The sequence below is a fragment of the Prinia subflava genome, chromosome 19 (genome assembly GCF_021018805.1).
Source record: "Prinia subflava isolate CZ2003 ecotype Zambia chromosome 19, Cam_Psub_1.2, whole genome shotgun sequence".
Classification (NCBI taxonomy): domain Eukaryota; kingdom Metazoa; phylum Chordata; class Aves; order Passeriformes; family Cisticolidae; genus Prinia; species Prinia subflava.
In genome coordinates, this window is record NC_086265.1 from 11787132 (window position 1) to 11807497 (window position 20366).

The following is a 20366-nucleotide window of genomic DNA, read 5'->3' on the forward strand; positions in this document are numbered from 1 at the left end:
GCAATGGGAATAGCTTCCCTGTCTTTGGGATGGGAGAGAGTCACAACAGCAGGGAGCAAGGTTTTCATAGGGCATAAAAATGTTATGTGTGATAGCCTGGAATATTCACCAGGAAAAGGGGAAATCAGTGATTCCAAGGGCAGGGAGTTTCTGAAGGGCCTCAGTGTCATTGCAGTGCCACTGAACCCAAGGCTTGGTGTTTCTGCTTTCAAACTGCTTGAAAAGCTGCTTCTCATTCTGAATTTTCTTTCCCCTAAATGCTCCTGGAAAATGTGTTTGGAGAAGTGTAGGAAAAGCTCAGTAGAAGCCCAGCTCTACAGAAACTGCTTCAAATTTTGGGTTTTAAGTGGTGGTAAGGCAGGAAATCAAAGGAAAGTGTGGGGTTGCATTCTTAAAGTTTTGGGGTTTTTTTGGGGAGGATGGTCCTACCTTCTCCTAGAACATGACACTTGGACCAGAAAACATCCAGGGGAAGCTTCAGTTCCCATGACAGCTGCTGGGAACCTGTTGATTTCCATGGGAAAACAGGGAAGGCTGTGGAAGGAAATTCCTCTGAGAGAGGAAATAAAACACGGAGCCTTTTTGTGCCATTGAACAGTTATTTTTCTTTCTTTTTTTTTTTAATAAATTCCTTATAAATATGTACAAAGAGTCTCAGCATATGAAATTCCTTTTACAAAAGAGAGAAGCCCCATCCAGCCAGGACCAGGAGCCTCCTGGAGCTCCAGGAACCCCAAGCACAGGCCCTGCCCTTGCTTTGGTGAGGGGGAAACCTGCACAGTGACCCTGCTGTGACATCCCAGTGGAACTGGATCAGCAAAATGCCAGAGCTGAGCATTCCCTGGCTGTCATTCCCTTGGCAGTGCCCCTGGGAGAGTGGGGAATTCGCAGTGGCCTCAGGACTAACGAGGATGGGAGGGTTTTGTGGTGAACTGTGGTGAATGACTGGAAAAGGGATGCTGTAAAAACCCAGGGAATTAAATCCCACTGCAGCTGGGTTTGCTCTGCTTGGTGCCAACCTGTAACTACTGATGGAGTAACTAATAAAGGTGTGACTAATAAAGGTGTAATTAATAATGGTGTAACTAGCAATGGCCATTTAATCCTCAGCTGCTTTCAGTGATTATGTATCAAGCTCCAAAGTCATTTCCTGTAAATATTAAAAACCTTGGGCAATTCAAGCACTTCAGTAATTCCCTCAGAGTGGACACTGAAGTCACATCAAAATCCAAATTTTGTACTGTACTCCTGTACTCAAATAAATATTGTCAGGGAAAAACATTCCCCTGTTTGGATTTTGTGGTATAGAAACCCAAGGCAGGAGCAGCAGGTGAGGATCCCTCCCCTCCTCTCACACTGGCTGGTCCTAAGGCCAATTCCCATGGCATTTACAATTCCCTCAGCCCTTGGATCTGGCACTGGCATGGCCGGAGTCTCACCGCTGCCGTGAGATGGAAAGTTCAGCACACACACAGCAAAGTTACACAAGAACGAGGCTGAGTTTGAAGCCTGGATTGAAAATCAAATTTGCTGGGAGCAAAGTGGCTCCAGGGAAAGCAGTGTACCTGCTGGGGGGCTGGGATACAGCCAGGAGGGTTGGACAGGGACAACGTGTGTCCAGGATTCAGTGTGCAGCCTCAGGTAGTCTGTTCTGTACCAGGCTCCTGCTGAGATCAGGGACAGGTGTTGGGTAGGAAAATTGAATGTGATGTGCTGTTCTGTTCTCACTGAGGCCATTTTTCACAGGGCAGTGCAGTTTTCCAGCTGGGACTGCCTCATTCCAGTTTAACCACTGCACCAGTTTAACCAGTTCAGTTTGTCATGGATTTCAACAGCAGGAACTGCTTCTGTTCATGCTGAGGATTTAAGAGACCTTTATAACTTTTACTGCGATATAGAAACAAAACAAGCTCACAAATCAGATGAAATTGATTCAAGAAGTGTTTTGGATTTAAGGGAATTTCTTTAGCTATGGGCTTGGCTCAGAGGAATTCCTGCCTCCCTGCTCTGAAGCAGGAGCATGGTGGGGTTCTCCCCCTCCCCACTGACAGTTCCCTGCCTTGGGTGGTTTGCTGGGAGTCTGCCTGGGGTGCTGCCCCTCCTGAGCACACCAAGCTGAGGCCTGATCCCAATCTGGGCTTTTCTACCTGCTGAAAATAATTCTGCATGAGGAGACGAATGTGGCACTGCTGGGCCCTGCCCTGGTGTAACCCAGCAGTCGCTGGTGCTGCCCAGAGGTCACTGGAGCTGCTGGAGCAGGTGGAGAGGAGCTGAGCACAGCCCACACCAGGCTGCTCCTCTGCCTTGGAATACGGGATTCCAGGTTGTGCTGGGAGCTGTCTTGGCAGAGAAGTGCTTTAAAAATTCATGAAGAGTTCCCTCCCAGCCGTGCTGTGCACAGACTATGAGCTCATAACTGCTCTGCTGGCTGCTGAAACCCGAGAGGGCTCTGCTATCCCTCCCTGGCCTTCCCAGCTGACCCAGCCCAGGGATTGCTCGGCTGCTGTGAGAAAACAAAAGGGCCAGAGGGGAACTGTGCCGGTTTCCTGCCCACAGGAGGGGACAGGGAATTTCCAGGGAGTTCACAGCACCCTTCCCTTTCCGTGCAAACACAACCGGGGGCAAAGCAGATCTTGTAGAAAGGATAAAAACACTCCTTGTCAAAAAACGGAGGCGTTCAAGGATAGCAATTACACCACAAAATGTAAGGCTTCGACAAATCCATACCCTCAAATAAGGAATTCCAGTTCTGTACAGGGAATTCTGGCTACAAAACTCCAAAACGTCACCCTCGGCTCATGCGAAACATCCAGTTTGGAATTACAAAAGTGAAGCAAACCAGGAACAACGCAGGATTTGGGGTACCAGCCCTGCTCTGGTTTCCACTTGGGAAGCACCATAGACATGGTTGTTCCATGCTGGGCAGGACAAGTCTTTTAACGTTTTTTGCTGCCTGTTTGGAGCCCCTGAGGAGAGCAATCCCCGGGAGCTCTGAGGTTTGGGGATTTTTACAGACAAGCCTGTCCACGGAGGGTTGGGACTGAGGGAGACCAGCCAACCCCTGCACTGGGGCTGATCACAGATCTGGGGGCTCTCCTGAGGTGGGGAGGACAGAACTTCCTTTCCTTTTCCTTGGCTGTGCTGCTCCAAGGGAATTGAAACCCTGGGAGCAGCCTGAAGGCTGCAGCCGCCAACAGGCAGGGCAGCAGGAGAGCCAAGGGCAGTGCCAGCTGTGTGCAGAGGGAAAATGGAATAATGCCTATTCCAGGTGAGCAGTTTGTTACATTCAGAGCTGATAAAGGTGAGGATCTGTGGCAGAGCCTCGGAGGGATGTGACCCAGCTCCAGGCGTGGGCAGAGCTGCAGGGGGTGTCCCCTACAGCCAAGTGTCACATCCCTTCCTGTTCCAGTGGGACTTGTGCGATTCCATATGCACAATTTCACTCCCACATTCCAGGGATTTCCAGAAATTGGTATTTTCAAGGCTCTGCCCAGCACTGGCAGGACTGCTGGAATCAGCTGAGGCTCCTCCTTTTGTCAGAAGAATTTGTCCTTGTTTCTGTAGGAGACTGAGCTGGGACAGGGTTTGGGATGCTGAGGATTACTGAGCATCAGGCCACAAATGGCAGGAAAATGTTTCACTGGTCCCTGTGGCTCTGAGACCATCCAAAGGGTGTGGACAGACAAACTACACAGAGCTACAGCACCCCTGCCAACACTGCACACCACCTAAGGCAGGGCAAGGTTCTTCCCTAGGAACAATCTGCTCTTCCAGCAGAGCCCTTGCTGCTGTTTGGGAATGGACTTGGATCAATAACAGCCAGGAAAACGTGTGCAGGGGCTCGAAACACTGTGGTGAATATTTGATAAAGGGAGAATTTAGCTTTCAGATTGCTTAGAAACATTTCTCCTGCAGCAGTGGAAAATGCAGGCTCTGACTGCACACAGCAGCCACTCGGCTTCTTCCCGGGCTGGGCGAGGGGTGGGAAGTATTTTTAACAGACAAGGAGCCAAATTTCCTGCAGAAATCGGGTTCTAACATTCCTTTACGCCTTTGAAAATGCCCTCCCTGCCATGGCAGGGTCAATTTCCTGGTGCAAGTATCTGAAGGTAGGAAAAAGGTTTCTAAAAAACTGTGCACAGGTTGCTGTATGTGGAAGGTACCCGAAATCTGACAGGTAGTTTTGGCTGCAAGGAAAAAAGTGCTCAGTACTAGACTGAAAAAAGCCCTTTGACTTCTAAGGCCAAGTTCTGTTATCCCCTGCTCTGGTGATCAGTCTGGATAAGAGTTCTCTTCCCTGGGTGACGGGATTTGGGACTGAGTAAATCACCATGCAGGAGAATTCCCAGCTCTGGAGGGAATTCAGAAGTGCTGCTCTAGCAGACTTGGATGTGCACACTGCAGTGGAAAGGGCCCTGTGTCCTTTCCACCTCAGTGCCTGATGCTTCCCAAGCTCCACACTGTCAAAAGAAAAAGAACTGCTCCAAAGGAAAGGAGTTGTATAAAGTTCTGGGGTAGATTATTTGTTTTGTCTCAGTTTCTGCAGAGATTAAAAGAAAGAAAAAAAATAGCACCTTCTCAACAAGTCTTATTTTTTGCTATCTTGTGTATAAATATCAATAACCAAAATAGATCTTTCCTTGTCCCACGTTTCATTTCAGAACATCCTCTTGGGGAAACTGTAGCACCACAAGAGAGGCAGTTTAGCCCCAGACAAATATTAAATGTAGCACCAGAGAAACTAAAGTCATAGGAAAGCTGCTCTCCCCTGGTGCCAGAGCATGAATATTTACACACACAAACTGCTGTCCGAGCTGCTCCGCACCCGCTCCCCGCCACGCCCGGGCCGTGCCCGCGCCGCAGCACGCTTGGAATTCTCAGGATTGCTAATCTGGGTGTAGAGATTCCTCCTCATCCTGCTGCATAAACGGGGCAGCAGGGCAGTGGGCGGTGTCCGGCAGGGCCAGCAGCAGTGCCAAGGCTGGGCCTGCAGGAACAGGGCTGCTCGCAGCAGCATCTACAGGGAATGTCGCTTACGCTCTCGACAAGGCATGCACGCGTCCACGTCTGCATACACAGGGGTTACATTCTTCTATATATAAGCAGGTTTTGTGTCTCTGGTTTGCTGCTGGGCCCTTGAACAGCTCCTTCCGGGCAAATCCTCCTTCTCACGTCGCCCAAAGCACTTCCAGCATCTCCCACTTCTTTCTTTCTCTCCACTCTTCACAGCTGCTGCCCAGCTGCTGGATTCCCTGGAGGAAAAGGGGAAACAATTTTCTCCAAGGGCACAGGGTTTGCTCCAGCCTAAGAAAGCAAAAGAATGGGGTTGGGTGTTAATTATGTTGATGCATTGGGTACAATAAAAGCCTCTTTTAAATTTATGCTGGAACCCTCCTACTAAATTTACGGACAGGAAGAGGTGTGGAATTTATGGGGAGGATGGTTTGTGGCTCAGACTGGAGACGATGCCTTTGGTACTGCAGGTTTCTGGGTGCTCTCCCCCTTGCAAGGCTCCTTTTGGGGGCTCCAGCTGCATTTACATCACATTAACAAAAATGTGAACTTTTAGGGAAGCCATTCAATCTGTTCCAGGTAGGCAGTGGGGTGCACGGAGTATCACAGGAGACTGCAAGAACTCGCTCATTCCTGCCTCTGCCACTGATTAGATTTGTGGCCTCGGGCAAACCACTGCTTTCACTTCTGCTGCAAAATGAGGGCACTAATAACTTCTTTGCCTCACAGGTGGGCTGCGAGCCTTAATTAATAAAGTGCTCAGAGAAAGGCACCCATCTAAGTGCAAATTAGCAGGAGAGGCGCCCAGGGGGCATCTGCGATGAAATTCCCACGTCCCAGCGTTTATCCCCCCGTTTGTTGACAGCAGCCCTGGCTGGGGCAGATGCCGTGGATATCTCGTTGGCAGACTATGACAGTGAGACATCCTAGGAAAACCTGCACGGACAAATCTCTGCCGGGGCCGGGATGAGGTGATTTCACCGCTGGGAGAAGGGGGGAGTCGCTGCCGGTGCTGCCATAGCAGCAGCTATGAAGTCACAGCGTAATTAGGGCTGGCCAACAGCCCCGGGGCAGATCCTGAGCCTTAATTAGGGCTGGCCAACAGCCCCGGGGCAGATCCTGAGCCGCCCCACTCCGGAATCCCTTCCCTTGCTGCTGTCCTGCCCTGCTCATGCCAGCGGGAAGGCAGCAGGAGACAGCCTGGGATGGGCTGAACCTCCAGGGCAGGAGGGGAATTCTGGTGCTGCCACGACTCTGAGCAGAACCACAGAGTGGGAAGGGACCCACAGGGATCATCAGGCCAACTCCTGACTCAGGACAGCCCAGCAATGCCACCCTGTGCCTGAGAGCCAAGCCCAAAGAGCCCAAAGCAGCCCTGGGGCTGTGACCTTTCCCTGTTCCAGACACCTGGAATGTCTCTGGTTCCCCGGCAGAAGAGTGAACCATGTCTGCTCTATCCCAGTTCCTGCCAGCTGTGCACAGGATGTGCAGTTCCAGCCTCTCCCTCTCTCATTCCCAGCATTGCTTTCCAGTTTCAAGGCACCTGGAGCAACAGTGGGAACAGCTGGAAGGAGGAAGGCCGGGATGGACCCTCCAGAGGTGAAGCACATTTCCAATCTGGCCGTGATCAAGGCTGCCAGCCAGCCCCATCCCAGGGCTGCTGCACCTCCAAGCTCCATCTCCCACCTCTCACCGCCCTCTGAGTGTCCCAAAGTGGTTCAGCAGAGCTGCTGGGCTCTTGTGGCAGAAGGCAGACAGGAGGAGAGGTGTTTGCTGTGTGGGAAGGGGCGAGCACAGCCACACACACCCAGCAGCTGGGCACGGGGAGCCAGTGCAGAGCTGCCAGGGGCAGCCCAGGGCTTGGGCTGTGCCCCTGCTCAGCCCCGGAGCTGCACGGCTGGGACAGCCCCTCCTGCAGACCCTGTGCTCAGGGACAGGCACACAGCACCACGGCATTCTCCAGGCCTGGGAAATGTCACCAGGAGCAGATCTGGGCACCTGCACTCCCCACACAAGATGCCAGAATTCCCCAGAGCAGGGGCTGTGAGTGTGGCACTGCACAAAGCAGGAAGATGTGGCTGCCTCCACTCCAAGAGGTGAGATATTTACTCAAGTTACACTGGAATAAAGAGTTCAGGAGTTGATTAAAGGATTTCCTCCACAGCAAAACCATTTAATCCTTATTTATTATTTCTCCTGTAGCAGCACTTCCAACTGCCAAGCTCTGAACCCTTGTCCTGCTGTGCCACCCATGGATGGCAACAGATCATCCATGGTGTCACTGTGTTTTACAAACTGTCTCTCTGTGTCACTTAACATATAGAAAATCGATAAAAACCTGTAAAAGTTGATAAATCCTAGCACATCTTGAACTCCAAGCGATAAATCTGCTCCAGGGCAGGCAAAGAGCTCAGCACAACGTTTATGCATCTCACAAGCCCCATTCTAAGGGCTTAAATGGATCTTAAGTTTTGCATCAGCCTCGTGCTGGCCTTCTGCAGGAAGGTGAATTTCATGGAAAGAATAAAAGAGAACCCCAGAATCCTGGCCTGGAGCCCATCTCTCAATAAACCAATTTTGAATATCCTAGGCTGTGTTAAAGCCATTTCTGGGTGCATATTGGCTGCATTGCCAGTATCTGACTCATTAATGGAATATACTTTGAGCCAATTCTGATCTCATTTACAGCACCGTAAATCCAGGGCAACCCAATTGACTCCAGTGGAGTTACTCCAAATTTCCCACAATAGGCACTCAGCAGACAGAGCAAAATTTGGTACTTTGGGTCTGAAAAAGGCTGAGGAAAGCCAAACTACATCCCATTTGTACTGGGGTGGATAGTAAGTTGGAAAGAGAGCCAGCATATCCCTTCTGTAGAGCTGCTGAAAAATTGATTATTTTATGTGCCATTCTTAAAAGGCTGAAACTTTGGGGGAAACTGTCCACGACTATCAACATTTTCATTTCCTTATGAAATAAAAGGAATTATGACTGAATGCCTGTATGAAAGCTGCAGTGTCTATTGGAAACATGGATGGGAGCAATAAGAAAGAATTAACTTCCTTTGCAGTGTTTTCATGGGAGCTGACATTCCCGTTGGTGATGTATCCGTCTGTGCCTGGGCATTTAGGGAGAGACAGATTTTGCTCAGAAAGTCTCTCTCGACCATTGCACAAATGTAGCAATAAGGTTATGAGACAACAAATGGCTTTGGTTGCAAAACCACCTCAGCCAACCTCGCCACATCCCGGTGCTTTACCACACACAGGCAGCTCCACTTCCCAATTATCTGGAATTCTCCAGCCTTACCCCACAGCTTTACCAAGAAAACAACCAGGCTGCTTTTCTCACGGATGCTGAGTGGGGTGCGCGTGAATCGGCTCAGGCAGGAGATCCTGTGTCTCTCAGCACTTCTCTGACTGATCTTTACTGAGGGAGGGGAGGAGAAGCCACCTTTGGGCAGCACCTGCACGAAGCCAGAGCAGAGTTTGAGCTCCGGCAGCAGCTGGTGGAAGGAGTTCTGCTCACAGCTACTGTGTCGGCGTGGAACCGCTCCATCTGAACGGATTACAGGGGCCAGCGCTCGGCACGCGTCCCGCGGCTAATAAACAAAATAACAGTTATTGATATATTGAAAGGGAAAAATATATCCAAGGGCTTGGATCGCTGAGGGCACGCTGGAGGCAGGGACTAAACGAGGCACAATCGCTTCCGTCCTCGCAGCAGCAGCTTAATGAGGGAACAAGGGCTGGGCAGGAGCCCTGTCAAATTCCCAAGCAGCCCCGTCCGTGTACACTCACACTTCATTAGCATCTCCGCGGGAGATGGAAGGCGAACTTGGAAGACCAAGAAACAATTGGGAGGGGGTTCAAGAGCACTGAGGACGAACTGGGAAGAATGGTGTGTCCGCGAGATCTTTGCACGGGAAGATCAGGGAACCCAGACAGTAAAAACAAAAACAAAAACAAAAACAAAAACAAAAACAAAAACCCCCACATTTGGGCTCCAATCCTCCCACAAAGAGTGCCCTGCTTGGCCTCAGTCCACCTGTGGAATGAGCCATTTCTGGGCTGCTGTTTGTTTGTGCAAACTCTGATGCTTGTTTATTGGGAGAGTTAATGTTGAAGGTTTTCTTTATTCAATGTAACTGTGAGGGTGGCAGGGACCTTTGGCTTTTTTGAGCAGGTTGCTTGCCACTGGGAAGGGCTGGCTTTTTCCCGATCCAGGAGGATAAACAACAGAGCCTGACTCTTTGTGTGAGGGACACACACAGGGTACACGAGGCTGGATGTTTGTCCTGGTGCAGAACCAGCTCTCTGCATCTTCACTGCCTCTGGTCCTTCGTTTGCTCTGCTCTCCTGCACAGCTCAGTGGGACACCTCCAGAAATCTTATCAACCCAGTTTTAATACAGATAATTAACTGCACTGAGACTTTGGACAGAGTGGCTCTGCATGAACCTTGCAGCAAACAGTGGGGGGAATTCCTGGCAACACAGTGGGCACGGAACCAGGCTGGTGGAGCTGGCAGGGACAAGTAGGGTTTGATTTTAATACACTGCCACTCCTGAACTAACAGAGCGAAATACAAGTGACATTGTATGCCAAACTGGCACCTGACAACTATACTTCATGCCCTGGTTGGATGTTTCAAGGTGATGTCAGATTACATATCACAAAACTGCCAGTTGCAAAGCGCCCGTCCCCGAATCCCAAGCACGGCCCGCAGATGGAAGCTGGTCACAGGCAGCGGCCCCAGTCCTGCTCTCACTGGCATCACCCAGGGCTGTGAGAGCACGAGGGGCTCCCTGGGGCACAGGATTATTCCCTGAGCTGTGCTGTTGTGTAAAGCCACGGAGCTGAGGGAACAAGCTGAGGGAACTTTCTGCCTCAGAAGCCGTGCGTACGCTCAAAGCAGCCAACGCTGCTGCCTCTTGAAAAAGCAGGAGGGGAACTCGAGGAACAGCCCAAGCTGAAACTGGCCTTTTCCTCTTTTGTCCATTCCTTCTGCAACCACCAGATCACGAGACAAAGGCTGACTCTGCAGGGCACTCATTAACTGTACAAGTTACTCTCCTCTTACCAGCCTTTCCATGAAAACCCAAGATCACAAGTGGTTAGAGGCTGGACTTCCCACCTTGTTGCAGGACAATGTTATAGTCACTGCAGAGTTCTCTGAGGATGGCAGAAAAAATGCCTGTTTTGTTCAGAAATACTCTGCTGAGGTAATCAAACACTGTCTTACCTTATCTCAAGGGCTAACCCAGCTCATTGCACTGTCACTGGGGCTCTGAGACACTGCAAACTGTCACTGGTGGAAGCAAATTACTGCTCGGGATGAAAAGATTATTAATGGCCAGAATAACCCAGGAACTGAGGTGCAGATGACACAGTTAATTACTCTGGGCTTGCACTGTATTTTCATCTGCCTTAGAAGCGTGGCAGGAGTGGGACAGGTTGCACACAGGGACAGCCAGGAGAGTGTCACCAACCTGTTCATCGCCACATCTCGCACCTTTATCCCTGAAACCGCTTCCCATCCCACCAGGAGCTCCTTTTCAGCTCCACATATGTATTTGTGTCCAGGAGCATTTGGAGGCAGCTCAACACTGTCTGTGGCAGCCTTTGAAGCCATGGGCAGGATGGTGCTGCCCATGGAATTCGCCTCTGAGGCGCCCAGGATCAGGCTTGGCTTTTCCACAGCCTCTCATCAAAGCCATTTCTAAGCAACTGGTGGGCAGAAATGGAATTGAGGACTCCAGGATCCACAGCAGAAGAGATTGGGGAAAAGAATAGTGTCTGCCCAATAAACCTTCACAAAAATGAATACTCCAAACAGCTATGGCCTCGTGGGATTGCCAGGCAGTCTGGGCTGAGTGTGTGCATGGATCACAGGGCCAGCTAACAGGCTCCCTCTGCCAGCCCTGCTCACCTGCCACCTTCTCTGCTTGGGATGGAGTCCCAGACTGGGCAGGGAGGAATTTCCCTGGCTTGTTAGAAAGAAAAGGACATTTGAGACATTAGATAAGGGAGATCAGCGCAGTTCCCCCTTGGATTTCCACTCTGTTTGCACTCAGACAGGCCAGCAAGCAGACGGGTGGGTTTGCTTCCAAACACTGGAACCAAACTTGCCACAAGCTGACGGGGAGGGAGCGATGTGTTTGCTCTGCTCCTGACCACAGTCCCACACCGCTGACACCACCTCGGAGGGCTCTGCTGGGCACCAGCCAGTGCCTGCTTTTATAGAAATTGAGCCTTTGATTCATCAAAACCCCACAGTTCTCTGTTTTTGTTTCAAAGAAAGCTTTCCAAAGGTGACCAGCGGAAGCTCCTGCCAGACACAGCAGTTGTGGCTCAGATGGATGACAACAATGTCCCCCCCAGTGTGTGCACACAGAGGAAACGCACAGACCTGCTGGAAAACCTCATTTTTAAACTCTCTGACAACCTGACTTCCCCTCCACACCAGCCTATCCAAGCTGGTGGGATACCAGCTCACGCTGAAAGTTAGACATGCACTGAATTTGTTCCCTGAACACAGACAGACACTGGGGGGTGTTTATGATGCAATTTAAAGCACCCAAAAGAGGAGCCCGTGCTCCTTGGGTCTGTGGCAACAAATCCACGACCCAAAGAACACTACAGAGCACCCAAAGTCCCTGAGGTGACCCCACGCATGCTCAGTATCCCTGAGTGCTCCCGGGGCTGAGGGTGCAGAGCTGTCCCCATAAGCCCCAGAGCTGTCACCAGGATGACAACAACGAAGGTTACAGGACCAGGAATGTCCTGGTTCCCTGCTGCTCATTTGCTCAGTGGCTCTGGAGCACAGAACCAGCAGTAACTGGACTTGGGTGCTTTTCCTGGCCAGTCCCCCTGGGGTGAACCCCCGGCACTGGGCAAGGTATTATCCAAAACACAGAGCCAATGTCCCAGGTTGCCCCACTGGGAAGTCCAGTGGGGACATTCCACCACCCAGTGACCTTAGCAATGGGTGCCCGTGGGTCTAAAGCTCACCAGGGAATGGCAGGACGCGGGGAAAAGTTCCTCCACGCAAAAGAGGGTGGGAGGTTTGGCAGGCACGGTGTGTGGGGCATCCTCCAGCTCCCGGGACCGGCAGCCGGGGCAGCACGGGACCTGCTCGGCTCCCCGGAGCTGCCCCGCGCCGCTGCCGGGCACGGAGCTCAAACTGCCCCACGAGAGCACGGGTGGCGCGGGCAGAGGGGAGGCACGGGGGTAGAAGCCGTGAAAAGTTTGGGGAAGGGGAAAGGGGGCGTTTGAGGAGTCCTGGGAAACGAGGAGAGGAGAGAGGGAAAGTGGAGATGGAGGGGACAGAGGGGAGAGGTGAGAGTGACAGGTCGGTGCGATCTGGCACCGGCAGCCCACGGAGAGGAAGAGAGAGGAAAGGAGAGGGAGAGGAAGCCGGATAGGAAAGGGAGAGCGATCGGTGCGACCCGGCAGCACGAGCAGCCCGCGGCTCGGTGCGCCGCCGCGATCAGCCCCCGCAGCCCGGCGAAGCGCGGGTACCGCGGACAGCGCGCTCGGCCGGGCCGGACCGAGCCCAGCCCCGCCGCCCGTCCCGTCCAGTCCCGACCCCGCGCCGCGCCCCGCCGGCCGCCCCGGCCCGCGCCCACCTGTTGCGCGTCCCGCCTGCTCCCCGCTCCGTCCAGCGCCCCTCTCCCTAGAGGCTCCTCCTGCGGATCAGCCAGGCCAGCGCGGCCGCGGGCGTGAGCGCGCAGAGCAGCCCCGCCACGGCGGCCAGGCGGCGGGCGGCCGAGGGGCCGCGGCCCCGCGCCTTGCGCCGCTGCTCCAGCTCATCGCCCAGGCGGCGCAGGCGGGCGGCCACCCGGCGGGCGGCGGCCTCGGGCCGGGCGGCGCGGCCGGGGCCGCAGGGGCTGCAGGGCGCGGGGGGGCCGCGCAGCGCGCACGGGCACATGGCTGCGTCCGCTCGCCGCCGAGCCCGCCGAGTGTGCGGCGGGCGGGACGCGGGCGGGACACGGGGGGGACCGGGGGTTACATCATCCCCCGCGGGGCGGTGCTCGGCCGCGGGCGGAGAGGGGGGAGCGGGGAGACGGCGCGGGGGTGGAGGGCAGGGGGGGACAGCGGCGGGGGTGGGACGGTCTGGTGTCCGGCGGCGGTGCGGGAGTGCAGCGGGACGGCGGAGGGATGGGGGGGTGGCGTGGGGATGGAGGGACAGCACTGGGATGCGGGTGACGGTGTGGGATAGAAGGGCATGGGGGGACTGGGGGGAACAGTGCTTGTGTGGTGGGACATGGTGGTATCCACGGATGGGCGGGAGTTCAGTGGGACAGCACGGGAACTGATGGATGGATGGATCGATGGGCAGTGTTGGCATGGAGGGGGCAGCACGGGGACGCGGGGCACTGGGGATGGAATGACGCTGTGGGACAGGGAGTGGAGGGAACAGTGCTTGTGTGGTGGAATATTCAGGTATCCAGGGTGGGATATGGATGGGCCAGTGTAGGGGGGATAGCATGGGAATGGAGGGAACAATGTGGGATAAGAGGGGACAGTGGGGAAGATGGGACAGAGAGGTCAGTGTGAGGATGGAGGGACAATTTGGGGATAGAGAGGACAGTGTGGAATAGAGGGGACAGAGTGGGGATAGAAGGACAGTTTGGGGATAGAAGGGAAGTGTGAGGAGGGTGGGACAGCGTGGGATAGAGGGGATGGAGAGGATAGTGTGGGAATTGTGGATAGAGGGGACAGTGTGGGGATGGAGGGGACAGTGTGGGGACAATGTGGGGATAGAGGGGACTGTGGGACGGAGGGGACGGCGTGGGGATAGAGGGACAGTGCGCGGCTGCAGATGACTGTGGGCTGGAGGAGGGGACAGCGAGGAGATGCAGGGGGGCAGTGAGGGGATTACACAGAGCTGGAGCCGATTTCATCACCCACAGCATTACGGATTCGGATCACATTTCGGGTGGCCGAGGCAGGAGCGCGCAGTCCCCGGCACTGCCCCGGGCCCGCGGGGCCTCCGCAGCTGCACAGGAGCGGGGCTGGCACCCCGGGCAGGGCTCCCTGCACACACCAGCCCAGGATGGACACGGGAGGCTCCCTGTGGGGCAGGAATCACCCCAAACTGGCCCTTTCCCCTCCCTGCTCTGCAGAGAATCTGCTGCGAACCTCCTGGCAAATCATCCCGGCCCATCCACCCTCCCTGGACCAGCCCCACGTCCTGCTGCAGGGCAGCTCCTGGTCTGCAGTGCCACCAATGGCAGGGCTCACCAGCATGTGCACCCCAGGGAGACCCCTCCTCTGAGTCCCTCCAAGGGACTGTTCAGTAGGGAAAACAAGCCACAGAATCACAGACTGGTTTGGGTTGGAAAGGACCTTAAACATCATCCCATTCCACCCCCTGCCATGGCAGGGACACCTCCCACTGTCCCAGGCTGCTCCAAGCCCCATCCAACCCAGCCTTGGGCACTGCCAGGGATCCAGGGGCAGCCACAGCTGCTCTGGGAACCCTGTGCCAGAGCCTGCCCACCCTTACAGGGAACAATCCCTGCCCAATATCCCATCCAACCCTGCCCTCTGACAGTGGGAAGCCATACCTCATCTCCTGTCATTCCAGTACCTTGTCTCAGGTCCCTCTCCAGCTCTCCTGGAGCCCCTGGCAGGGGCTCTGAGCTCTCCCTGGAGCCTTCTCCTCTCCAGGTGAGCACCCCCAGCTCTCCCAGCCTGGTTCCAGAGCAGAGGGGCTCCAGCCCTGGCAGCATCTCCTCCTCTGCTCTCACTCCAGCAGCTCCACATCCTTCCCATGCTGGGGTCCCCACAGCCAGGGGCAGCTCTGCAGGTGGGGTCTCACCTGGGCAGGGAGGAGGGGCAGAATCCCCCTCTCCTTTCCTGCTGCCCACACTGGGGATCAGCCAGGGCAGGGGGGTTTGGGGTCCAGCACACATGGCCAAGGCATGGCCAGCCTTCACCCACCTGTCCTTTGCAGGGTTTCCACACACAGGAGTTCCTCTCCTAAATGAGGTAGTTTGGGTTCTTCCTGGACACTTGTTCATGTTCATTAAGTTGGGTTTTATATACAGCACAGGCAGTGACAAGCTGCAGAGGAGAGAAACCAGCAAGTGGCCAGTGAGGAAGGCAGAGGTGGACACCAGGGTGGGGGTAACTGCACAAGCTGCTGCTGAGAGCAAGGGCTGTGTTTTACAGTCTGTTCTAGAAGGACCAGCTGTTTGACTACAGCAATACATCATTTGCCTGATCTGTTTCCTTGAAGGCTCCACAGGAATCGTTCTGAAGTCTTGAGTACTCATGGCCTCTGCTCCCCTGGGCAGCTGGACTGGCTGAAGCAGCAGAAGCTTTGCAGCCACAGTTCAGCATCATTCCAATGCAGACTTTGAGCACCAAGGTGTGCTGATACTGGAGAGGAACTGAGCCAGCCTCGTGTCCTCCCCAAAACGCCGTGAAAGCGGCAGCTCTCAGGCTGTGGTGGCTGCAGGAGGTGGATGTGATTCAAACAAAAAAACACTTCCCAGCAGGTGTGGTGGGCACGGCAGCGGTGGGGCCATCCCTGCACACCCGCTTGGCTTCAGACACGGCCAAGAGAAAGGACAAAATGGCCTTGGAGATGTACATTGGTCACTCAGAGCGGCCACTTCCATGGACGACAACCCTCTCGTGGGTGGGAGCGGCTTCTCCCCGCGGGGACTGGCCATGGCTATGAGGGGGCTGAGGGCTCCCGGCGGGACCGGCCATGGCTGAGGGCTCCCGGCGGGGCTCTACCCAGCGGGACCCTGCCCTATCCCCGGCCATGGCTGAGGGCTCCCACTGGGGCCGGCCATGCCTGAGGGTTCCCAGAGGGGCCCAGAGCCCAGACCGACCCCTGCCATCGCCGCGGCCTCGCCCGGCCACCCGCGGCTCTCCAGACCCAGGCAGGGCCCTCGGGCCGCCATCGCCGCTCTCGTGTGGGGACCACAAAACGACAGCCCCGGCCCCACCACCGGCTTCATTCCCGGGCCCCGGCCCCACCACCGGCTTCATTCCCGGGCCCCGGCCCCACCACCGGCTTCATTCCCGGGCCTTGACCCCACCACCGGCTTCATTCCCGGGCCCCGGCCCCACCACCGGCTCCATTCCCGGGCCCCGGCCCCATCCCCGGTCCCGGCGCGGCGGAACCTTGTGGCTGCGGAACGCGCGGGCGCGGGGCGCGGTTTCCGTGCCGCGCCGGGCCGGCCGCGCCGCCATGGCCGCGGTGCCGGCGGAGCGGGAGCGGCCCCGGCGGCGGGAGGAGCGGGCCGGGGGCGCGAAGCGGCGGCGGGAGGAGCCCCCTCAGGAGCCACCGGAGGAGTCCCCGGAGAGGCCGGGAGAGACCCCGCGGGAGCCCCCGGCCGAGCCCGGGTACCTGGCGCTGGCCCGCGGGCTCCTGGCCGGCGGCGCCCCGGCCCGCCGCAGCCCGGCGCCCGCCCGGCCCGCCGGGGAGCCCGCGGGGGACGGAGCCGGAGATGGGGACGACCTGCTGGGGCAGCTGATCCGAGACCTGGTAGGGCTGCGCGGGGCCGGGGGCGGCCCCGGGGCTGTGCCCGGGACAGGCCGGGCTCCAGGCGGGGAGGGAGGGCGCGGGGTCGTGGCGGGGCCGGTACCGGAGCACGGAGAGGGGCTCGGCCGAGGGGACGTTGAGTTTGTGTTCCTGTGTGCTTGTTTATAACCTCAGCTTCTGATTTTACATCCTTTTGCAAAGTTTAAACCCTTCAAAATATGCTTATCCTGTGTAATGGCACAGGGTGGGATTGTTTGGTGTCCTGTGCGGGGCTGGGAGTTGGGCTCGATGGTCCTCGAGGGTCCCTTCCAACTCGAGATATTCCATGACTTTACGAAATAGTATTTTTTTCCCCTCTTAAGATTTTTGTTGTTCTCTCAGCAGTGCAGTAATTAAGGATATCCTGCCTTGTGACCCAGCAGTGTAATAAGAAAACAAGCTTTACTTCTTTAAATAAAGGTTATAATTTGGAAATAGCCTTAAATACAGTTCTGAACCAGATAAAAGTTATTTTGGTAAATCCTCTAAATGCCACAGAGATGTTATTTACAGTATAGAAAAACTAGGGGGGAAACCCATTTTCTTGTTTCTCACTAACCTCACTATGACTAATTACTCTTTGCTTAAAAAAATTAAAAGGAACAGATTAAATTTCTGTCTGCAAGGCACAAATTAATCCATTTACAGAATTAGTGCTCCATTAGCACACAGGAGCCCGAATCTGTCTCAGAGGGGCTGGTTGTATTTGAGTTTTGGACTCATTCCAGTAGACTTTTAGAGAGACTGGTGCTGACTTAACATCCCTGCTTCCTTGAGCTGAGGACGAGCTGCGGGAATTTTGGGGGTGTGGGAAGGCCTGGATCTGCCCCTGACGTTAGGATTGGGTTAGAATGGGATCAGTGTGAGTTTGTGCAGTGCCTTCAGAACCTCAGGCAGATCCCAGATCGGGATCATCCCCTGCCTCTTGGCACTTTCCTAACCCCCATTCCTTTATCTCTTTGTAGGTCTCTGCTACAGCTACTCTTCATTTAAACTTGACCCCTTGGCAGCACCAAAGTAGGAAAAAAAAAAAAAAAAAAAAAAAAAGGCACTTCTGGGTTTATTTGAAGCAGGGTATAAACCCTCTTGCAGCTCGGTTTATAAAAACCCTGCGTGGCTGTTTTTTGTTCTTTTTTTGATCTTTTTTTGCTCTTTTCCCCTCCTTCCCTTGGAGCTCCGTTGGTGCTGAGCGTTGTGCCAGCACCGCTGTGTCTGCAGGCCCTCAGGCCGTGCAGTGAGACCCCTGTGTGCGTCCAGCCAGCCTGGGATCTGCTGCCTGCACACGAGTTACTCCAGTCTGGAAGGAGCACACCCGTGCTGGTGCCGTGCCGGAGCTCCTGAGCCTGGAGCTGACAGTCCCTGCCCGAGGGCTGCCGCGTTGTGCGGGCAGCGCTGGCTCCAGAGCCGGGATCACGTCTGGCAGCTCGGAGCTGCCTGCCCGTGGCCGGGGAGAGCTCCCGCTGTGCTTCCCTTCGGGGTTCCCGCTGTGCTTCCCTTCAGGATCCCCCTTGGAGCCGGGCGGGATTTACAGCAAAAAGAAAAAAGCAAAACAGACCCTGCGGATCCACAGCGGGGAGCAGAGCCAGCAGCCCCAGCACGGGGCAGGGAAAGGGAGCTGTGTGTGCAGGGAAATTGGGGGTGAGGAGGGAGGGGAGCAGCAAGGTTGGCTGCAGGTCCTGCTTTAAGTGACTTCAGAACAAGTGTGAGGTTCCAGTCTGTGTGAAGTGATGTTTTATTGCTAAAAAGACTCAATGGGAACATTGCCCTATTTGTGTTATCTAAACACCTGTCTAATGTAGAATATCTTCTGCTTTAAAAACCACACCACCACAGTGTATTGTGATTTCCACGAGTAACTGTTTTAAATAAACCCAGGATATCCCTTCTCGTCTACTTTGGTACTGCAAATGGCCCAGATTTGAATGAGGAGCAGTTGTAGGAGAGATCTACAGAGAAACAAAGCTACCAAGGTCAGGGAAGTGCCAAGAGACAGGAGATGATCCTGCTCTGGGATGCCTGAGCTTCTGAAGGCAAACAATGGAGATGGGTTTTAACTGAGCAGCTGATTTTGTGAATGAGGATTGATAGACAGTGAGCAGGAGCACCTGGTGGGGGGAACAGAAACCAGAGAAAACACTGGACAGCAAAACTGGTGACATAGAAATGGTCAAAGTCAGCTGATTTAGCTCTTCTCTACTATAAAATATAAAAACTTTGAATATTCAGACAGGGTAAGAGAGAAGATTAATCTTGTTGTGATAACTGCAGGAAGAAGATGTAATAAGTATGTAATTAAACCAAACAAAATACATGTAGGAAACATCTCTGTGCTGCATTTAGCTGTTAGCTTAAATTGATGGATTTGGCTTCAAATTTTTGTTTGAGATGCTCACTCAGTTAAAGGAGGAACATTTCATATTAAAAAGACATTTTTATGTTAGCAATGAAAGAAACCAACAATCTCCATTCAATTTTATTTAAAATATTTGTTCATTTTTCCATCATATGTGATTGAAATCTTGCAAGTGAAATTAATAATGGACATATGTCTCCAAAGTGCTTATTTATTGGGTCTTTTGGACTTCAGTCAAACTATTTTACTATTTTTGTGTCTTGCCTTTCTCTGCCCTTTGAAGGGCCATGAAAAGGGGGAGAGGCAGAAGAACTCCTGATGTTTTCATGGAGCTGTGATGGCCCTGAGGACTCACCATTCCTTCTCCATACCATGGTAACCTCTCCTGCTGTCAAACTGTGCATTAAACCAGCCTCACAAATGATATTCTCCTTTTTCCTTTGCAGAATGAAATCAATGAGGTTCCTTTCTTCGACGTGCAGCTGCCTTACGAGCTGGCACTGAAGATATTCCAGTACCTGGGCAAGGCTGAGCTGGGGAGGTGTGCCCAGGTAAGTGCTGCTGGCAATTTGCTGCTCTGGTACCACTGAAACTGGCAGGGATAGGGAAAATCCAGGCACCTCGATGCAGGGAAGTGGGGTGGCAGCCCAAGGAACTCAGCTGGTTGTGCTTTCACTTACAGGAGACAGTTCCAAAGCTGAATATTGAAAATATAATGGTACATGAGCTGGATTTACAGCTGCACTTGAGCAGAGTTAAATAAAACATCTGTGGCTTGAGCCTGAAAATTCAAAATAAGTAGTACAAAGATATTTTGATTCAAGTGAGTGTTCTGAAGCATTTTTGGTGTCTTGCAGTATTTAGAACTCAGCACTTGGCAGTGCTAAGGGCATGGCAAGAGCTGCTCCTCCCACTTTCCAGCCTAGGATTGAACCACAGACACTGCAGTAGTAACTTTTTTGTCTGTAGTATTTCCACATGAGGCTAAATTCTTAAATGACCCTGATTTCCTCCCCCCAGCCCTGCAAGGGGTTTATATTTTTCTTTTCTGATACTTTCAGGTAATGCTCTCAGCAGTCTGTAGTCAGACATGGTCCATAATTTATGTGTAGTTGCAAACTGCCTGTCTGTTCCAGAACTTTACTAACTGAAGCACTCACTCTCACCTCATTCTGCTGAGGGTCCTTCAGCCCACACTGTTGGGCCTCTTTATTTCCTTTCTTCACACACTGAATGATGAACCTCCTCTCCCAATGATTCTTCAAAGCAAACTTAATTGGCAAGTGCTGATTACCCTGTGAAATCAAGCAGAATATCGTGGGTATAATTCCAGCTTCTCTTATGGCCACTGTTTAGGGTTCCAGGCTAGTGTTCATTAACTCTTATATACAAAGCACATCTTGCAACTTCACAAAAATCCAACCAAAACCATTCTTTGTGTTACAGACGGTCTA

The 20366-nt window shown here is 53.7% G+C and overlaps 1 protein-coding gene across 1 annotated transcript in view; it reads left to right on the forward strand.

The window, feature by feature from the left end:
* Positions 1 to 15122: 15122 nt before the first annotated feature.
* FBXW8 (F-box and WD repeat domain containing 8) overlaps positions 15123 to 20366 on the forward strand; it is a 52790-nt gene continuing 47546 nt past the window's right edge. Inside the window, exons 1-2 of the mRNA XM_063415753.1 lie at positions 15123 to 16523; positions 19359 to 19463. Of these exons, the coding sequence (XP_063271823.1) occupies positions 15738 to 16523; positions 19359 to 19463 (891 nt within the window). The 5' untranslated portion in view covers positions 15123 to 15737. The remainder of the gene's footprint in view (positions 16524 to 19358; positions 19464 to 20366) is intronic.